Here is a 22,074-nt window from a genome sequence, read left to right as displayed (position 1 = left end):
CGCTGCAAAAACTATTTGACAATAGAACAAAATGATGTACAGGCTATAATATAGGCAATATTTTATTACTTATAAAACTATCGCGTGAATTATACTTTATATGGCAAAACAACGTTTGCCGGGTCAGCTAGTCCTATATAAAACTTCTCGTACTTCGATAATTATCACAATATTTGAGTGCCATCTCGTAACCCTATTGTGGAAATGTGGATGGAACAGAATAATATAAAAATCGCGATACACAAATAGGTGTAGATCGGGTGAAAATTTGAAGTTGTTTTTAAAGTGAATCATAATAAAATCAAAATAAAAAATTTGTCAAAAAAATATATTAAGGGGTAGGTCACCCTTATCACTTAGGGATATGAAAAATGGTCGATTTAGAGACCCACCCGATATGCACACAAAATTTAATACAAATCGGTTTTGCCGTTAGTGTGGTAATAACGACGAATCAATTATATAAGGCAAGTGTGAGATGGTAATGGTCGGTCGCGGGAGACCACGTGGGACATTTTTCGACCAAATTGGGGACGTTTTGGAAAAAGGAAAGGTTCGAAGCACCCGCGAAGCGAGCATGTATAAAAAGAGTTATGAATGTAGAGGAAGCGCGTGAGGTTTGTAAGGATAGAAGCAAATGGCATTCTATTGTCTCTGCCCAACCCGACGGTGAAAAGGTGTGAAAGTCCTTCGTATGTGACTGTAAATTGAAAATTGTGAGCTATGAAACTATTTTGGTATGGTATATTAATAATGTATAGACGCACAAAGGATGTAAATACTACCTAATAAGAGGAGGGGCTGCCTAAGTAATAATCGAATTTAGTTTAGTATTAAACGTACAGTCATTTGACATAAATTTGAAATAGTAGAAATTACAGTTTGGCTATTGGGAACGAAGTATAAGCTAAGTTTGAAAGCGAACAGTTGCTTAAAACGTAGTGGATTCGTTTTTTACAAGATTATTATCCGTCATCTGTTAATCTATCAATAACTGCACGTTTCATACAATCGAGTGAATCGGTTTTTTCTTAGATAGTTTCGCTAGGCAGCACGAATGATTGAAAACGCTCATGCAGTAGCTTAAATACTGAATTAACACATTATGAACTCCATTTTTTTAACTAACTTATGACTTTAGTGGGTAAATGATTTTTTTTACTAAAGCGAATCACGGACGAGAAAAAAAATAAGGACTCCGTGTCACCTTACATAACAGTGAGGCACCAAAACAAGCCGGTAAACGTGTAAATACATAGCTCCATGCATACACTTACACTTATACAAGCCGATTATGAGGTTTGCCATTGTCTGTGACAGATCAGTTTGCCTCGTAATAACATATTTTAAAAATGCCGTCGTGCATTGTGAAACATTGTAGAAACAAATATATAGAAGTATTTGTGGATATATGATTATTTAAGGGTGAAAAAATTGTGCAACAGATATACCCCGTAACCGCACACACACTAGCATAAAGGTGCTACACTTGATAATATCACGGCGCGGAGTTCTTCTTTCTTAACTAGTCCGTGACGCGAATATGATAAATTTAAATAAAATTATTCTTAAAGGATTTAAACGCGTGTTATTTATTAGAATTGTATTTTTACATTAGATTTTAGCGTAATTACGTACTGGGTAACTGTCGGTTGATGACAACTATTACAAATACTATCTCGACTCGTGTCAACTGCATTAAACCTGTACACGTGCTCCGCAAATAAACGTCAGTAAACGTCGGATTAAATAAAATAATTATAAAAATGAACTCTTACCCGAAAACCTAATGTAAAAATACACTTAAAATTACACGAGTAAAAACATTGTTGTACTATTATTCTAACTTCTTCGAACGCAACACTACTACCAAACATAATTTTATCATTCCGATCTGCCAAGTAACTTTGTTAACACTAACACGTAATAGAACAGTAATGTAACTCAGCGGTCTCGGGCGGACCTAGGGTTGGTACATACAAAAAGATTGACTTGACAGCTAAATTAATTTAACCAGGCTCCTTAGCACCGGATGCCGGTAGATAGATAATGGGTACCACAACGGCGCCTATTTCTGCCTTGAAGCAATAATGTGTAAGCATTACTGTGTTTCGATGTGAAGGGCGCGTGAAATTACTGGGCAATGAGACTTGACACCTTATTTCTCAAGGTGACGAGCGCAGTTGTCGTTGCTATCTTGAGCGGCACTGCATTGAAATGCGCAAGGCGTAATTACCACCAGCTTAACGTCCTGCTCGTCTCGTCCCTTATTTTCATAAAAAAACTCGGACAGCGACCAGTTTCGGCGGCGTACGACATTGCACTTAATAGATTTGTCTCCCCAAGATTGCTTAGCGGCCGTGTAAGTCGTGTGTATGTGTGCGTGCGTCTAATCGTGCGCTCTAACGTCATAACGTCAAAGTACTGTTCTATAAGTGTATTGTATTGTTAATGTTTGTTCTATTACCACATTGTTACCTGGCTTTTACAAACTATTTCACAAGCTCACCTTTCTTGACATTTTATTCATTTCTTCCGCTTGGCTGTCAACCATGCTATGAGGTGAGGCCCGCGGCGAATATACAGAGTGGGAGCTGTGGATCCTCAGAGCTACTTCCTCTTCCAATTTCAGTGAGTCTGATTTTGTCTAAAATGATTAATATTAGAGTTGTTGAGTGTAGAGACTTATGCAACAAAAAATATTGGACTTAACACGTAAAATTTGTTATCGTGTACCCATTCGACACCATATGAGAGCAACACGCACACATCAATTATTTGCCTTAACAAAATGTCGTACTAACGCTGGCTGTCTCTGCCCTATCTATAGGGCAGTAGATTTATACAACAAATATTTTAACAACATCGACTTTTTTAATGAAAAAAAGCATAAATACAGGCGCTTAGTCTTGGATAAATTAGAATAGTTAAAGAATATTTAAAACTGTTTGCCTCAGGGAACATGTCGTTAACTTAGTTTATAAGTAATAATAATAATAATATTGACACACTTCTACACAAATTATTTTGTCCCAAACTAGACATAGCCTGTACTATGGGTACAAGACAACGATATATTTAGTATAATATATACTTACTTAAACATACATAAATACATATAGACATCCATGACTCGGAAACAAATGTATATAGATGATATTCATCAAATAAATGATTGCACCTACCGGGATTCGAGCCCGGGACCTCTAGCTCAGTAGGCAGGATCACTAACCACTGGCCTATAGGTGTCGTCCCGTAGTAGTTAAGTACTTAGTTTATAAATATGATATAAAATTGTGCATGACCCCACTATCATTAGTAAGTCGTGGATAAGGGGGTTTTTTGTACAAATACTTAACTTGTATGATTGTATGTTATCCTAAATAAAATAAAAATAAAATATTAATAACTAGCGGTCAAAGTCTACTAACTCGGACTATGGATTTATTTAAGTTTTATTTTACTTAGTTATTACTTTATAACTGCATGAGTTTCTTTACATTGACATTATTAAGTAGTTTTCATGTAAAAACATTACAAACATAGTTTAGATAAAAAAAATCTTAGATAATTTATACGTCTAGATACATTTCCCTGTTTTCATCGGTTTTCTAACAGCAAGAGACTATCTAGACGTATATATATGTTCTAGGAGTTTTTTTTACATTTCTTCTCCCCATGTCAAAGCCCCTTTAAGAACTGATGTAGCTTCACCACGTTAAGGAACTGCTATTGTGATTTGATTTTATGATAATTAAATTACATATATTAAATTACTATTGTCACTCCCTATCTTCAATAAATATATCTCTATTCTATTCTATTCACCTTACTACAACGATTGGTAACCGGCGGTTTCAGGTCGGTTAATCTATTCATTTCATCCAGGATTACATCCAGGGATTTGAATAGGATAGTAGCTCGTGCAGTGTCCTTCGAAGGCGGTGCTTGAAGAGGTGCGAAACCTTCTATTGGAAACCTAGACAGGGAAATCGCAGTTTAATACAGCCACACAAATGAACCTAGTTATGCAGAAAATAGCCTATACAGAGTTTTTCCAAAACTATGTTATAAAAACAGCCATGCTAATTTAGATGGTGGTCGTACATAAACAAAATTTATATATACATATATATATATATATATATATATATATAAGAGATTTCCACGTATATAGTCGCTCATCACGATATCTCTGGAACCATTAGAGCTAAAGACTTGAAATTTGGTAGGAATATTCTTTTCACCGAGTAGAGGTCAGCTAAGAACGGATTTTCCAAAATTTCATCCGCAAGAGTTTTTTTTATTATGAACAGAACAACGTCTGTCGGGTCAGCTAGTCTATATATATATACGAGATTTCCACGTATATAGTCACTCATCACAATATCTCTGGAACCATCCAGAACAACGTCTGTTGGGTCAGCTAGTAATTCATATAGTAAAATAAGCGATCACCATAATTACTATAAAATTTAAACACTAAATATAATTACAACTTATAGTGCCCCCTACAAGGCTTTGTAAATTATTATTTTTTGCATGCAATGGTTATTAAATCACTACATAGCATAAAACAAAGTCGCTACCCGCTGTTTGTGCCCTTGTATGTATGCTTAAATCTTTAAAAATAGGCAACGGATTTTGATGCGTTTTTTAATATATAGAATGCTTCAAAAGGATGGTTTACATGTATCCAGGGTGGTTTTTTGAGAAGGGCGGTGAATGCCAAGTCGGAAATTACGAGACTTACAGAAAAGTCGTGAAAGGAGACATGCCCTCGATTTATAAGAAACCATATACGGCATATTTAGTTTTTTAAAATTTCTTGAACTTTTGACGTAAGTCCACCCGAATGATTTAAAAAAAATACATCCTGTATTATTCGAACAATGAACTCTGTTGCTCATAAGGATCAATCTTTGCCATGAAAGGTATTACTAAAAATGAAAGGAAATACCAATTTTTTTTTGTTTTATTTTTTTAAGCGGAAGATAACTCACCTCCTATTCAAACTAAGGTCATTAGCGAGACGTATAAACTTATGCATTGGAGTCAAAGGAAGCCATTTTGAGCAACTTATTTGTTAGGTAAAGGTGAGATTTGAAAAAATATTTACTTTTTTCTATTTCCTTTCATTCTTAGTATAACATAGCATGCAAGATTCATCTTTATCATCAAGAGAGTCTATTTAGTCCAATAATACAGGTGTATTTTTTTGTGAAAAATAATTCGCGTCGATTTCCGTCAAAAGTTCAAGACACTTAAAAAAACTAAATATGCAGTTATTGGTTTCTTATAAATCGAGGGCATGACTCCTTTCACGACTTTTCCCTAAGTCTCGTAGTTTCCGACTTGGTCATCACAGCCCTTCCCAAAAAACCACCTTGAATAATACATACATAATGTAGTAGAGAAACTGATAATTGAGAGTTTTCTATTGTGATTTCGTCAATAAACATATTTTGCGCGCTAACAAGCGCTGCACCCAGACGTTGGTATGGAGATCATTGAGTTACCCTACTGTTCTGTTACATGTCATGTGTCGTTAGTTAACTCACACGAAAGGCACGTGTCCAAAGTTAGCATACAGATGTTCTTGCATCGCCAACGACACAGCGGGAAAGTACGCGAGACCAGTTCCGATGGTTACCTTGTCGAAAGCCACTCCCAGAGTTACACCATTCCTGTAAAACTTACAAAATTAAGATTAGAAAGAAAAATTAAGAAAGAAGAAGCTTAGGAATATAAGCCAATGGGAGGCTCCTTTGCACAGGATGCCGGCTAGATTATGGGTACCACAACGGCGCCTATTTCTGCCGTGAAGCAGTAATGTGTAAACATTACTGTGTTTCGTTCGGAAGGGCGCCGTAGCTAGTGAAATTACTGGGCAAATGAGACAACATCTTATGTCTCAAGGTGACGAGCGCAGTTGTAGTGCCGCTCAGAATTTTTGGGGATTTTCAAGAATCCTGAGCGGCACTGCATTTTAATGGACAGGGCGTATCATTTACCATCAGCTGCTCATCTCATCCCTTATTTTAATAAAAAAAAAATTGGAAACAATAAAGAAACATATACAACCTATATAAATAAAATATTAATTATTGTCATAATTATTGTCATAATGTAGTTACTACATACCTACTCTCCAGCAAAATCACTATTTCGTGGAATAAGGCACCAGCTTCTATGTCTGTTTCACATAAACCTACTGTCTATATATGCCTAGTTTACTAAAGAAGTCCTAGCATTAAAAATTTTAAGAATGTACACATTTTCTCAATGTTTGTACCTAATGGTTGTGAAGTATAATGTTGTGTAGTAGGTATGTAGTAACTTGTACATGCAGGAATAATCTTCCACATCCTCGTCGTGAATTACGAACCGTCAAAAATTTACGTCGGAAATGTAGGTCACGATTCTTGGAATGACAAAAACAAGATCAGCATGTACTCCTGTATTATAGATATATGTTTGTTGCTATAGGTTTCTATTTATTTTAAAACATCTTTATATTTTATTATCGACTTTTTGTATTGATATTTATGTTATTATTATTAGTAATTATTTATTATATGTCGAGCGGACGGCATCTCCAGAGTTAAACGGGCACCGCTGAAAATCAGTGCTGTGTCATAGCCACGGCTGTGCCACAGATAATCCTGAGTCGGTGACCCATTTCCTGTACTACACAGGAACTCTCTAATTTATTACAATTTAAATACTTTCTTTTTTGGTTTGTTTTGTACTTTTATTTTATTTATTTTACTTTATTCGACAAACCAACAATATTTATGCACAAATGTAAAAATATCAACAAGGAGACTTAAAACGAAAAGACACATAGCAAAAATATCAATAACTGGCATGTACAAAAGATTTAGAGACATACAGATTATTTAAGGCGCGGTCATACCTCAATATAAACAAAAATTGGTTTCTTAGGGAGTCGATTACAACATAACGCAATGAAAATATTCCGACGCAAAAAATACAGTGCACAAAGAAGGATCTAATGATAATTTTTAACCGAATAGAATATTGATACATAATTTGAAATATCCAATAAAAAATTTGGAAGTTGCTTCCCAAAAATAAACTTTGGAATCAATAATCTCCGAATTTTAAGCGATAACAATATTCTTTTTTTAAAGAATTGAATAGAATTCGTACTTTTCTAAAAGTTAAACCGAACAATGTTTCAATTTATTATGTAAATTTTGAATAAACAAAAGAAAACCAGTAAAATAAATGCCCATTTGCTTAGCTCAGCCACATGACCAACACAAATAATGTAGGGTTGGTTGTAGCGTTTACAATCCTAGTCTCCGCGCCTTAAAGTAGTGTAACAAAAATAATAGTAATTCCTACAAATTAGCTCCCTTACGCAGGAAGTCAATGACATTATGACGAAAGCAGGTTGATGTGGAATTAAATAAATTGAGTTGCTGATTATTTTGAGAAACGACGACGATTGATGCAGGAGTGATATGCTAGGTTAGTACGGCTACGATTATCTTTAAATATGTTGTTGGTACAAACTGTACGTTAAGGGATTTTATCTTTTTATATTAAGTGCATCCTGTGAGAGTTATGTGAAATAAATGTTTTTCTTTCTATGTTTCTTTTTTGTATAATATACCGTTTCTTTTGAGACAAAATAAAATATTTATATTTGTATAAATAAAATAAATACCGCACATATCTCGAATTACGTTAGTTGGTAGCAAAACAACTTTTCAAACATTTGTAGAGCAGTCATGAAATATTAGTACAGGCAATGAACTTGGCATATCTCTATATTCTGTTCATGTAACATTACTTGGACTAGTTCAATGCCAATGTCACTATTTATTGTATGCGGCATATCTGCAGTGTTGCAGTGCATCGATAGCTGTATTTTAGCATTTCTGTTCTTTTATAATATACAGGCTGGCGATACAATGGTGACATCAAATTATTAAAGTGTTTCTTTCTTAATAAGAAGTATTATTACTATCCGGATGAAGTCAATGAATTGTATTTCATACCATTTTAAGTTAACAGCCTTAATCTGTTCAAAACTTTTTCAGTTTATCGAGAATAGACAGACGGACGGTAAACTTTATAATATTTCGTGATATACCTATAAATTTTATATATATACTAGCTGGCCCAGCAAACGTTGTATTGCCATATAAAGTAATAAAAAAATTCAATAATTAATATTTTTAGGGTATAAAAATAGATGACGACCGATACTCAGACCTACCAAATATATCGTACATAAAATTTATCGTACTACAATAATTATTATATTCGATTGCCACATTGCAACTCTATTGCGTGTCTGTAGATAGATTAGAATAATATTAAAATCGCGATACAAAAGCAAGTGTTGATCGTAGATGGGTGAAAATTTGAAACTGTATGTATTTTTTAATGCTGACTCATAATCAAACAAATATAAAAAAAAAAAAACAAAAAAAAAATTCGTGTGACCACCCTTAACATTTAGGGGGATGAAAAATAGATGTTGTCCGATTCTCAGACCTACCCAATATGCACTCAAAATTTCATGAGAATCGGTCAAGCCGTTTCGGAGGAGTTCGGTCCCGCACACCGTGACACTAGAATTTTATATATTAGATATATTTTCGTCTCAGATAAAAATTACCGCCAACTTTAAAATACAGATAAAGGAGTTGTTCCAAAATGGGCCACCACTTTGTACGTTTACTAGATATAGCATCAGATTACGCAATAAAAAACTTAAGATTACTTTTTGTTTGATATTCTTCCTATTTGTTGTGTTCAAATGCAATATGCGAGTAGTCGCTTAAACATGGTAACAATATTAAATAGAAGAAGAAAATATGTAATTTGTCACACTCAGACCCACTGACCTCTACTATATACCACTGGACTGGCGTCAGAGTGTTGTCAAAGTGCTTTTGTGCCTGTTTGATATTCGCCATTTTGGCGCTGGTGGCCATATAGCGAGAGTCTGCGGTACTAAAACTAGTGATGAAAACCATCTATCGATGTTTGCTGAGCGAAGAGCGAACATCGATAGATGGTGGGAAATTATTAACAAAAAAAAATGTGTAACTAGACTAATTGATAGCTTCCGTCTCACTCACATGAGAAAAAGAAAAACTTATGCGAGTCTTATGTTAAGAGATAAGATACAGTAAATAAGAGTAATAATTATTGTGATCATGATCATAATTATAAAGAACTAGAACTCAGACCCACCTAAAGAACTCCAGGGTGCCTTTATCGAGGTCTATACAGGATGCTATCACGTCCCCGGGTAGCCAGGCAACCCCGTACGGAGAGGTGGCCACATTCCACTTCCTGACTCTTCCACCATCGTATCCGTACGAGTTCGCCGTGTCTCCTACTCCAGTATCCATCGAGAATAAGCATGACGACGTGCACCAGCCAATCTATAAATATACTACCTTTTACCGGCCACTTCGTCCGCATTTACCAGTCACCATATCAGCGGTTGGTGTTCCAATGCTGCATATATACAAAACATCAATATATCTTTCAACATTAAGGCAGCAATCGAAGATAATATGTTCGACCTACTTGTGTGTTTTTTCTCCGACTTACTTTGCAAATTCGACTACCTCGAAACAGTCCTTTAATTTTTCGGGTTAATATATGCCTAAGGAACTCACAAATAATGTGGCTTACTATTCGTAACTGAAGATTTTCCAAAAAGGTTCAGTAGACCCAGAGATTACCTTCAACAGCCTAATAAAGACAAAAAAAATTTACCTCTTTATAATATGAGTAGAGATAAGAACTCAAACCATTCGGATGCGTGCAACACAAAACTGCTTCAATGCTTGGCAATGCTATATTGTGTGTACCTACAAGGAAATTCTTCCGTAGAGTTGTTTGACCAAATCACCGAATGCTAGCAATCACACTACCCGCTGCAAGCTATTAGCCTCACCATCTAGATATTGTATCGTATCAATGCAATCGTTACATTCAAAAGCCCTCCTAGAGTTTTAAAAAATCGCTAGCGATTTATAAATAAAATTATGAATTCTACATGAGCACACAAAGAAATTTGTCTATGACTTGCTAATTTAGTGGGATACATACATTGTTTATTTTTCTCATAAATGAATTCAATGACGATATCTGATAAAATCTATATCTTTTTTTGGCAATCCTTAGTACATGGATGTAAGTATTTCTATGTACCTGCATAATTCCCTTGGTGCCTAGTTGCACCTCATACATCCATCTACCAGCATACACACAGGCCGTTGCCCTGATCGTCGCAAAACTGGAAAGACCCTGCACACTTACTCGCTCATCACCAACTAACACTAGGCGACCAGTCCCTGAAAACATACACTCATCATCTTTTCCGCCATAACAATTCCATTAATATATATTTTCTTACATTTTTATTTATTAAAAAGGCTTACTAACTAGGCACACAATATATACAGTAAGTACTTATAATTTAAAATTTCTTATATTTATATTACAATACACGGGAAGAGCTATCTAACCTAAGTCGTAAAAAAGAATTCTAAAATTTAAAGTAAATAATTGAAATTTTTAAACAAAAAATTAATTATATATTTCGGAAACAAAATTTTAATTACCCTTACGTGGTCGCAAAACGGCCGTTCCCAATATTCAGTCTATCTCTTACTTAAGATAAGAATCGTAACTATTGTTGACTTTTCCGTCCCAATAAACTTATCGACGGTAACTCACCTTATCCGTACACGCTGTCTGTCAATGGGACGATGTATAGCTTAACAACGATAGAAGTTTGTATGGAAATTTCAATTCACGCGTCCCAATATAAGGCGATAAGAATGACTTATCGGGTATATGGGATAGCTTCAGATTATTGACAGTAGAAGGTAGTAATTTATCTCTATCTATAGATAGTATATTAAAAACGGCCGTAAGACGGCACGAAGTAGGTGTCTACGCTAGCGCGCGGCTACTAGATTTCTTACAGGATGTTCCGAAATGATATTATGGAAAATTAATTTATTTAGGTGAATTATATATTTTATCTTTTAATACTTTATTTTGTGATTAATGATAAGCATGTCTATCCGTGTGTTTGTTTAATGTTGCTATTGTAGCGTCCTGCTGTATATCTAACTTATAGGTTTATTGTTATAAGTTTAGCAGCTTATATAAATCCAAGTTATAAGGGTTCAAAAACATAATTCTTAAATGGAAAAATGTATTAAAATTTATTTTTATACTACTATTACTATTGACTTTTATTATATAATTTTGGATATAAGTAATGGACAGTCTAATTAATTGAAGAATTCTAATCTGTCTGTGAATATCAAAACACACACCCTTTTACTCTTTTACTCTTTTTACCTATAGTTGCTTGATACGGCAATTGATAAACAAAATGTTAAATCCACAAAATATAAACATTTTGCATCTATGATTAGTGGTTTTTGACATTCAATAAGTGATTTTAAATCCTATTTTGAATAAAAATATTTGAACCCTTCCGGCTTCATGACCAGATCAGTTCGATGGTTCTATTTAAAATTGCTCTTTAACATTTTAATATTAGTTAAGCTGTTTAGTTAATAATACACTGGCCTTCAAAAGTAAGTATCACACTTTTAAAATTGGGATAACGTTTTAAGTTCACAAGATATACTTTCGAAATAAAAAGGACTCCAAAGAGAATTTAATTTTGTACATAAAAACTTTATAGTCGGTAACCTTCTTTTAAGAATTGGCTGAAAAAAAACTTCAAAAACAAAACCATTCCTTTTTCAAAGTGGACGTTTCCGAATTACAATTTTACCATTCACATTTTTCTTTCTGTTTTAAATTTATTTCAAGATCGATGGGTCTTGTTTTAAAAATTTATGCTAAAAAGCACATAACATTTATTTATCATGCCTCTTTCAGTTGAAGAATGTGCTAGGATCATGGCTTTTCTGGAACTAGGCATCAGTATGCGTCGCACTGCAAGAATGGTGGGTGTGACGGTACGAACGGTCCAGAAGGTAAAGCGAAGGTACGAAGAGACTGGACACCATCTGAGGAGACCTTGTAATGGCAGACCCAGCTGTACCAGTGCCGGAGAAGATCGTTATATTATTTCCACTGTGTTAAGAAATCGCCACCAAAATGCAGTTGAAGTCCAGCAACAGCTACTTCAGACCTACATTAGTGACAGTATAGTGAGAAGAAGACTTGCTGAAGCAAATTTGAAACCCCGAAGACCAGCGAGTGGCCCAAAACTCGAGAGACAGCATCGAGTAGCGAGACTGCGATACGCCCGAGAACACATGCAGAGGGATGAAGAAGAATGGTCAAGAATTTTGTTTGCAGATGAGTCTCGATTCTCCCTTTACACTTCTGATGGAAGGCGAAGTGCTTACAGGCGGCCTGGTGAGCGATACTTTCAAGCCTGCATCTCAGAAAGAGTCCAATACGGTGGAGGCAGTGTACACGTATGGGCTGGCATATCTTCAGAAGGTCGCACAGAGCTAGTAGCCATAGAAAATGGCACCCTCACTGGGCAAAGAGATTCTCAATGAGTATGCAGGGCCGTATTTAGCAAATATGGGTGATGGATCGATGCTGATGCATGATAATGCCCGGCCACACACGGCTCATATCGTACAAGAGTATATTCAGTAGGTCGGTATCAGCGTGATGGCTTGGCCATCAAGAAGTCCTGATCTCAACCCGATTGAACACGCCTGGGATGAGCTTGGGAGGCTAGTCAGAAATCACAGACCACCACCTACTACCCTCAGGGCACTAAAGCAGGCCCTGGTAGAAGAATGGGAGAATATTCCCCAACATCGGCTCCGAAACCTAGTGTTCAGTATGCCAAACCGGCTCGAAGCTGTAATCAGAGCTCGAGGAGGCAATACCAGTTATTAAAACTTAAATAACATGTCATACATTTTACTTGAATTTTTTACACTAAACTAAAAATGTCTATTTTCATTGTTTTATTTTTTTTAAGTTAAAAATGTTAGTAATGTATAATTTTAGTTCCTAAGAATTAAAGCCTATAAAATTTGCAACAAAACGTTTTTAATCTTAAATCTCTACCTTTTATAGTTAAGAAAAAAAATTAATTTGAAAAGTGTGATTCTTACTTTTGCAGGCCAGTGTATATTTGCAAATTCATCATTAATCAAACTACGTCAAGTAAAATAAGAATAGTTAAATAAATCCATTTTCACCGGTGGAAGCGTCGAACACAACAATTTTCGGACCAATGCGCCCCGGCCTTTCGTCCGTTGATTCACTCTGTAATATTCAAATGAGTTACCACAGTTTCGCGCGACAGCATAATTTAGTTCTCTTGATTTGGGCAGTGTTTGCAAACCTGTTTCATAACGAGCCCGATTCATGCATATAAATTTAATGAATATATCTCTTGTTTTGTACATACAAATACAATTTCAAATATTACTGATATTATATAATATATTATTATAGTTAGTCTTGTCATAGTTTCAAATATCTTATTAATATTTTTGATTATTCAATGGTGTTACGGCAAGTAAAACATTGTGGTGAAATCTACACTTGCGAAGGTAAATTCAGAGTAGGTACCTATGTGTGTAAAGTTGAGCTCGCCGTGGGGCAAAAAGAAAGATAACTTGTTTTGTACATACTCGTATGAATACAATTTCAAATATTATTACTTATTTTTTAAATTTATTTAATTATAATCTATAATAATTAATCTCCTTGTCAGAAAAATTTTCACAATCCACTTGTGATATATTTTTTGTCTAGCGTATAGACTGAAAAAAAAAGTGAATTGTCGCTAATGCCAAACGGGGCTGAACGTTTACGACTTGGGAATCAAAATCGGTTACACAAAAAAAAACAGATTCGCTTGCCTTTTCTACCTTGCTGTATCACCGTTAAAGATGTTCTTCCCTCTCGCATGCTTTGTTCGTCTATACGCTAGTTTTAGTCAATATTAATTTTAATAAAAATAAGATTTCCTTTTGCATTGGGCTGAAATCCATATTGAAATGTCATGAATATCTTTAGTTATTTTTGCTAAGTTTCCCAATACAATATGGAACAAACGGAAATAATATAGTATACATAAGAACAACATCCTTAAACTGTTGAATGAACAAACAAATATTGTCTCTTCACCATTGTTACGTATTGTTTTGGGGTTGTTGGTTGTTGAAAATATGTCATCGCAGCCGGTCCGATCGAGGTGGGTGACTCAATAGCTTCTGAGAATACCTCTTGAAGAGGCAAAACCGTGTCGAATTGGTTTCAAGAGGGTTCCAAATTACCAGCTGACCCTATAATTCAGTCAAGAGTTCGCGGGAGCCGATGCTTTGTTGGAAGACGCGTTTAAACCCTCATTCTATGCCGTTCTTTCATTTTGTATGTAGACTAATAAAACTAGGCGGATTTAAAATAAAATATATTTATTCATAACATTGAAATGGTTAAAAGTACAAATGCCTTAACACTATTGAAAATAATCGGTCCACACATTTTAACTAAATCATTTTGGAATGAATATATCTTCAGAATTTAATCACTGTACAAACTACAAGACCGTAAAAATATTTTTTAATGTTTATTAAAAATAAATGTAGATGATGAAATGATTTCCTCTTCTGAAACACCTAGTAGTGTAAGTGAATGACTTCTCAAATGATAATATATAAAATAATAATAATTATTTAGGTACTCAAACACTTATTGCCAATTTTCCATTTCCAATCATCTTTATTGAACTAAGTAAAAATGAAAGAATTCTGCCATACTAAATTTAAGAAGTATGCAAGGTCTGAACATTACATAGAAGATTATTTATACTAAATCCCTGCAAATTTCGGTTTTGTTTAGCTTGATAAAAGGCCAATAGAGGTAACATAATTAACTAATTAATTATAATAACTAATTCTAGTAGGCTTCATAAAATACATAATAGCTTTAAGGGTAAATGTACACATTTTTATAATAAAGTCCCATCCACTGTTCAGGCATTATTTATAAATAAATTTATATGTTTTATTAAAAAATGGCTCTGTCGTACATCCTACTACTCCACAGCTGAATGTGACCGTGACACAGTAGCCAAAAAGCGCATGCAAATTACATTACCTCCAAGTCATTATATAATAATAAAATTCTAAGAATACAGCACATAATATTTCATTGCTACTTTATATTAGCATCTACACAAAATAAACATGTCATATACATATTATGTAGTCAAAGTTAAACACAAGATTATAAAAAAGAAAATCACAAATTTAAAAAGTCAGATACAGCATAAAATTGTAATTAATTAGCCATTGATATAATTGATTTTTAAAAGGACCGAAAGGATATTCAACATTTTAACAGCATCGGGAAGTTTATTAAATGTTTGAATACACATAGCATGACAATTTTTAGCAAACAAAGTAGTCCTGGGTGCTTATTTGTATACGAACAGAAGACGTTGAGTTGCGGTAAATATCCTATGAAAGCTTAGGCTTTTATTATTACATTAAAGTTTCCCTCCATTTCTTTTGTATTTGGTTTTGTTTTCCTTTCCTTACATAAATGTTTGCTAGTACTATTTATAGCATAATAAAACCGAACGTTCAAAGAATCGGAGAAAAACAAATTTTTGATTACCTCAGTTCCGGGTGGGGAGTGTTTTTTGAAAGTTTTTAACTTTTGGCTTAAAACTTTGGAATCCAGCATTTTTGGCAGATTATCTCTCACGTGGCTCACGTATTTAGTTCTCCTGAAATCACATTATATGATATAAGAAAAAAAATATATTCTATATTCTTTATCGAGTCTTCAAATGGTAAAAAAGATGTAAGATGCAATATTGCAAACCCTATTAAATTATTAGAATTTATAACCGCGTTTTGAAATAGTGCCTCGAAAGTCAAATTTTGTAATTGATTTAATTACCTTCATCAAAAGGAATTCTAAAGGAATCAATTTTGAGAAAATAAATTCCTTTTATGCCATTACGGAATGCCTCGACCTCTACTCTTATTACTCTTAAAAACTTTTAATCAAGTAAGGACAAGACATTAAGCATAAGGCAGTACTTCTACTGCTTCGCCTGGTGAAAGCACATCTACTGTAGTGAAGACAACAAGCCACCACCTGTAACTATTTGAGGCGTAAATTCTGTCCCACATCTCCGATCGGCTTGATTGTTTGACGTTGTTTAAAGATGTGGGCTTTGTATTTTATAGCGCATTTATCACGGGTTTCCTCAGAAAAGTTATTCGGGCTTAACCAGTAGCCGAATTACATCACAGGACATAACGTCAAAATGCGAAATCCCACCCGCACCATATTGACGTCTGGCATTCTAAGACTGCGTGTTTTGCGACAAATTTCTTGCCTCGCAAAGAAATCAATTATGGGTATCAATTTTCCCGAACCGATACGACTTAGGGACCTTCAAGACTAGAGAGCGTACCTTAAAGGCTGGCAACGCAACTCTTGACCCACTGGTGTTACAGGTGTACATGGGCGGTTGCTTTACCACCTCCATGTGAGCCTCTTCCTCTTTTGCCTGACGAGCAGGAGCAACTGATCATGGATGAACAATGGAGCCGCTCCGGATTCTTGAAAAACCCAAAAATTCTGAGCGTCACCTTGAGACATGATGTCAAGTCTCATTTCCCCAGTAATTTCACTACCTACTACCACATCCTGTGCAATGAAGCCTTCCCACTGGTATCTCTAAATGTGCTAAATTGCAACATTTAACATTCATATAAATGACCACAATCTAAAGGCATTTGTGATACCCCCAGCGATGAACAAGAAGCGTGAAGAGGTAGAAACTAGAAAAGTGTTAGCGTGCTAGCTAGAAGAGAGTTTAGTTCCGATAGTTTTGTCATATGGTTATAGCGAGTGTACGAGCGCGACAGATATGCACTGTAGTAGAAAATGACAGCTCGAAATCTACGAGGGTCCTACGCCTTTCAAAAGTAATAGCTCTCGAGGATATAATCTTAATCAGGAAACAGTAACACGTTTCCTAGTTAAATTCAATTCGATTCTCTTTAACTTTTGAGTTGAGGGTAGGCGCGCTAGCGCAAGCAGGGGGCACAATAGATCCTAGGATTTAAGTGCATTTTAATCCTCAAATCATAATAATAATAATATTCGCATTTTCATTGGTGGTAGGACAATTGCACTTAAAAATTACAATAGGAACGGTTCTCAAGGAGCTTTCTTCCACAATCGGTCTATGGACTCATATTCTTTTTGCAGTGTTTCCAATTATTATAAAACATTCAGATAGTAGGAAAGGCCAGGTTCACCGCGAGTTTTTTTGTCAAGAGTGTAAAATAACATTACTGATTGTGTTTGTCCGTGTTGTCTTTCATGACAAGCTCGCTACCAAATATCTTTCGAATAGTGTCGTGGACTTCTCCCTTCTCGGCTGAACTGCTGCATACTCCAAACATGGAGCGTAGTACGTTCATCATTACTGGCACATCTGCAATAGAAACAAACAATATTAAAAATAAATCCCTACTAATATTATAAATGTGAATGTAGGTTTGTTTGTTACGCCTTTAAGCGGAGCTAATGAACCGATTTTGAAGAAATTTGGTACAGAGATAGACTAGAGCTTGGGAAAGGAGGCTATACATTTTATCCCGGAAAAATCCATGATTTCCGCGGGATTTATGAAAAACTGAAATTCACGTCTATGTGTTATAATTATACCTAAGTAGGTTTAGTTTGCCAAAGCAATCTTCCTCAAGAGATGATTCATATATGTTGAGAACGGGAGCGAAAACGGGAACCGAAACTGCAAAGGACAACTTGCTTATTATTTTTAAAAACCTTTTATCTTACGCGGACGAAGTCGCGGGCATCAACTAGTATGTTATAAATTTTAAATTATGGTTTGTTTTCCGCACCCGAGCCTCCGAAAATAATTGACCACTTGACCTAACTATTGTTACTATAAGGTTATACGTTAAAAACTGCAACGTTTATTAATCTTGATATTTTGTTTTTTGTTCAACTCTTTTTTTTTGTTCTATTTCTTCATTTTGTGCTTCACTTATAAAAATTGTACCAGGTCTAAAAGATTTAAAGAGTCTACTTGTTTTATAAGGTCTATATTTAAAGCTCACATTTCTACAGTATTAAATCTGCTTTCATGCTTCTGCTACTAGATTAGGAGATCAATAGCTCAAGAGCTAATTGATCTGCTAATCTAGTCTCCTGGTGGCTCACCATACAATTATTTGTAATCACCACCATCAATACTGTCTTGTCTAGAAGGATCATAGGAGTGATCCCTTAACCGATGCTTTTTTTGAATATGACAATGTCACATCTATTTTCGAACCCCGCTGCGCTCCAACTAGATACCGCAAAGTGCAGCAACTAATACTACGCCCAACAGGCGTACTCGAGCCAGTCTCGAACAATGTGTGACGTTGACGTGCCACATATTGTTGTGTTAAACTTTGCCAATAATTGAAGCTAAAATGCTGGGTTGTGTAGTAAAGCTTGGTAAAAATAATGCTACAAGATATTTCTTATTAGAAAGACACTGGGATCACATATCATCAGTAAGTATTTTGTATTTTATTAATTTCAAGACAGAGGGGACCAATCCTTAATCTTAGCTATAATACCAAATATAGTGGATACCAAATTCTTAAAAAGCTACATTGGTCCGTCATTGATGTATTGGACCCGTCGATTCTTCTATTAGTTCTAATAATTATTTATTTTATCTATTGTATCTATTGCGCAAAAGCATTAACATAAACCTTAAAAATTCCTTCAAAAATCGTAATCCCATTACATTATCCAGAATATATTTTTTATAACTTGAGTAATAAACTTACCAATCAAAATATAATATACAATAAATCCAAAATAAAACCATATAAAATTAAATATTACCATAAACTGTAGTGCTATGTCAAAATCAATGCCATAATGCAATTTATTATCAGAGACAGTTAATTAAAAAGTTTATATTATATCATGTATAAAGGCGGTTTTCCTATCACGGAGAATTTTATCCGCCTGTTGACCATCCGTATCCTATTATTTTATTAGATGAATACCGTTAATCGCGCGGATTTGCTGATGACGTCACGCGTATTCGGTTGATAGGTTTAGCAAAAAACGCACAAACACAATGGAAAACATACTTCACATACAAACACTAAACACTCACTCATACACAAATACATACATACACACATACATACACTACACTATTACACTCTACATTACCGCACACGCCAGCGAGTGCAGTAATCACTGAACGCGAAAACATGTTGCTATTGCAACTAGCGGTAATGCTAAAAATGGATGTTGTATAACATCACAAAAGTTATCGTTTCATCCAAACATCTTTTAACCAATAACCAAAAGGAAACTGTTTATAATCCTAACAAAGTGATAAAATTATCTTTTTATTGAATTATAGATATTTCTTAGTAAGTACAGATTTGGGTATTCAAATCAGGATGTTCGAATTGACGTCTATGTTCTACAATATACAATGACCTTTCTAGAAATCCCACAGCTTCCATCCACCCATGCTTTAAATCCTCTATTAAAGATTCTAAAACAGTTAGCTTATTGCCAACATTAAAACAACCAATGTCCTAATAACCATTACATCATCCAAACGAATGTTGTAATGAAATTCAGTACGACATTATATCATCCGTTTTCATAATAACACTGCTTTGAATATTATGGTTACTAGGACTGGCTTTTTAAATGTTAGCAGTGAGCTAACTGTTTCAGAATCTTTTATGAAGGATTCATATTATGGGTGTAGATAAATTAGTCTTGTATGCAACTGTTGATAATTAGCTATTAAAACACTCATGTGATACTATTAACACACATTCGTGTTTTAATACCCCTTTTTACACTACAGTTGCATATATAACTATTACAGTCTCTTTCATTACAGTGTCCCAAAATTCATATCAATCAATCAATCAATCAATATCAAAAATTAATAAACGAACGAAAAACGGTACGCGTTCTGTGTGAGAGGAATAGGAAATGGGGCTTTAAGATACAATGGGAAGCCCATATAAAAAACTTATGTAAAGGACTAAGCTTTGCAGTATTTGCGATTATAAAAATTTAGAGCTCAAACATAAATATGGTACATTTTGTTTGTTCAAATGTTGCTCAATTGTAAATATTTTCTCAGCCGTAAACAAAATTTCTTTATGATATCCCTTTGCGTACGCTTCAGTAGTTGTTTCGATTTTACCAGCCTATTCTTTTTAAAATTATCAGCTAAGAAATTACCAGTATGTCTCTTATTGGCTGCAAATCCTAAGTCATCTTAAAATACGCGACATGGTCTAGGTACTATCTTCATCTCTCGATATAAAATATTTTGCTTTCGGACACGATTTCTTTGAATTCTTTCCCTTACTGATTTAACCACCTGTTTTGTACGAACACTACGTGGACGACCAGATCTTTTTCTGTCACAAACAGAGGAGGTCTCATTGTACCTATTAATAGGCCGGTTCACAAACATTTTACTTATACCAAGCGTATGGGGAGTTATAAAATTTGCATTTAGCTTCATACCTACTTTGTGTAATGCAATCACAGCGATTCGGTTCTCTTTATAACCCCACTCTATTTTAATATCGCAAAATTTTGTGCAATGTATTGGCGCCAAAATGTGAAAACTCATTGAACAATCATATAAAAATGACAGATTCCAAATTCAAATGTAATATGTATTTTGTTTATTTTTAATTGTAACAATATTTATGGCCAGAGTAAGTAAAAGTTGGAAGATTGTTCATTATTATGATTTTTAATTAATTGCACATATTAAACCACATTTATGTAACCGGGTGTAAGTATTTTCTCTGCAATGTGATTCAAATGAAATCCGCCCACTTCAGTTGGATTTAATGCTTTTACGACACTAAAACTACGCTTAGATAACTTGGCACGCTTTAAAGGAAACGCAAATGGAAGAATGGAAATTTATTACGTCATTAATTACGTTTTTCTTTCCCACAGTCACTTAGAGCGACACGTCATTTATTCTTAAATATGTGTTTCTTACAATATACTTAAATATGCTTACTATGGGCCTAATGAGCAAATTAATGGTCGCTCAGAGGGCAATGGAGATGTTTTTCCTCGGAGTTTCCTGGAGGAGATCCGTAAGAGAACCAAAGTCACTAACATAGCCCGGATGATTGCGAAACTGAAGTTGCAGTAGGCAGGGTACATAGCTCGACGGATAGTAGGCCTTTCGGGCACGACGATCTGGTCAAGATCGTCGTTGGACGAGGGCAGCGCAAGACCGATAGTCGTGGAGATGTTTGGGGAGACCTTTGTCCAGCAATAACCAGTCTTCCGGATGGTATGATAATAATGATGAAGATAAAATTTCGAAATGTAATTGAAATATTTTTGAAATAACAAACAAAGAAAGTTTAGAGAAAAAAAAATTTTTAAATCCACTTTTTTTAGCCATGCACAAAATCTAATAATAACGGGCTTTCTAGGTGGCGCTTTGAAATAAAAATGACAAATTAAAACTATAGCAGTATGGAGTAAAAAACAGCCCTAAATCTGTTAAAATCATATTTAAGCGAAAGAGTTCAGTAGTAAGCCTGTAGGAATAGGTGTTCTGCAGGTTCTTTCTTTTAACGATCTAGTTTTGTTTGTGGTAGATGATAACCATGAGATTGTATTGTTTGCTGATGATACTTCACTCATTTGGTGTAGCGACGTGCAGATATTGATGACGAGGTAAACAATGCATTCTAAAAGATCGTGCGTTGGTTTGAGACGAATAATCTGCTCTCAAAAAGCAAAAAACAAAGTATTTACGGTTCATTACACCAAATACAGTGGAGGTACAAACCAACGTACTTATAGATGACCAGAGGTTAGAACTTGTGGAAACTACGGTCTTCTTGGGTATCACGTTAGATAAAAAGCTTAAGTGGGGTCTACATATTGCCCAACTAGCAGATAGAATCAGCTCTGTGGCATACGCTGTTAGAAATATTAGAGATTAGTACATGAATG

The 22,074-nt window shown here is 34.8% G+C and overlaps 1 protein-coding gene across 6 annotated transcripts in view; it reads right to left on the bottom strand.

The window, feature by feature from the left end:
* The window catches only part of LOC126970961 (E3 ubiquitin-protein ligase RNF123-like), a 69,193-nt gene extending 50,276 nt beyond the window's left edge, over positions 1-18,917 (bottom strand). For 5 of the 6 annotated variants that reach the window (XM_050817105.1, XM_050817106.1, XM_050817107.1 and 2 more), the window contains exons 1-9: positions 18,873-18,917; positions 17,356-17,497; positions 15,655-15,766; positions 13,224-13,290; positions 10,213-10,355; positions 9,241-9,434; positions 5,562-5,687; positions 3,829-3,979; positions 2,510-2,647 (exon numbers count right to left, since the gene is read on the bottom strand). In XM_050817105.1, the coding sequence (XP_050673062.1) occupies positions 2,510-2,647; positions 3,829-3,979; positions 5,562-5,687; positions 9,241-9,434; positions 10,213-10,355; positions 13,224-13,290; positions 15,655-15,766; positions 17,356-17,486 (1,062 nt within the window). In that variant the 5' untranslated portion in view covers positions 17,487-17,497; positions 18,873-18,917. Of the gene's footprint in view, positions 1-2,509; positions 2,648-3,828; positions 3,980-5,561; positions 5,688-9,240; positions 9,435-10,212; positions 10,356-13,223; positions 13,291-15,654; positions 15,767-17,355; positions 17,498-18,872 lie in introns of those variants that run through there. The other variant, XM_050817108.1, reaches the window with a different exon arrangement.
* Between the last annotated feature and the right edge of the window lie 3,157 nt (positions 18,918-22,074).

Source organism: Leptidea sinapis, chromosome 22, assembly GCF_905404315.1.
Source record: "Leptidea sinapis chromosome 22, ilLepSina1.1, whole genome shotgun sequence".
NCBI classification, from domain to species: domain Eukaryota; kingdom Metazoa; phylum Arthropoda; class Insecta; order Lepidoptera; family Pieridae; genus Leptidea; species Leptidea sinapis.
Note: the sequence above shows the minus strand (reverse complement) of the source record. Positions and strands in the feature narration are given on the sequence as shown.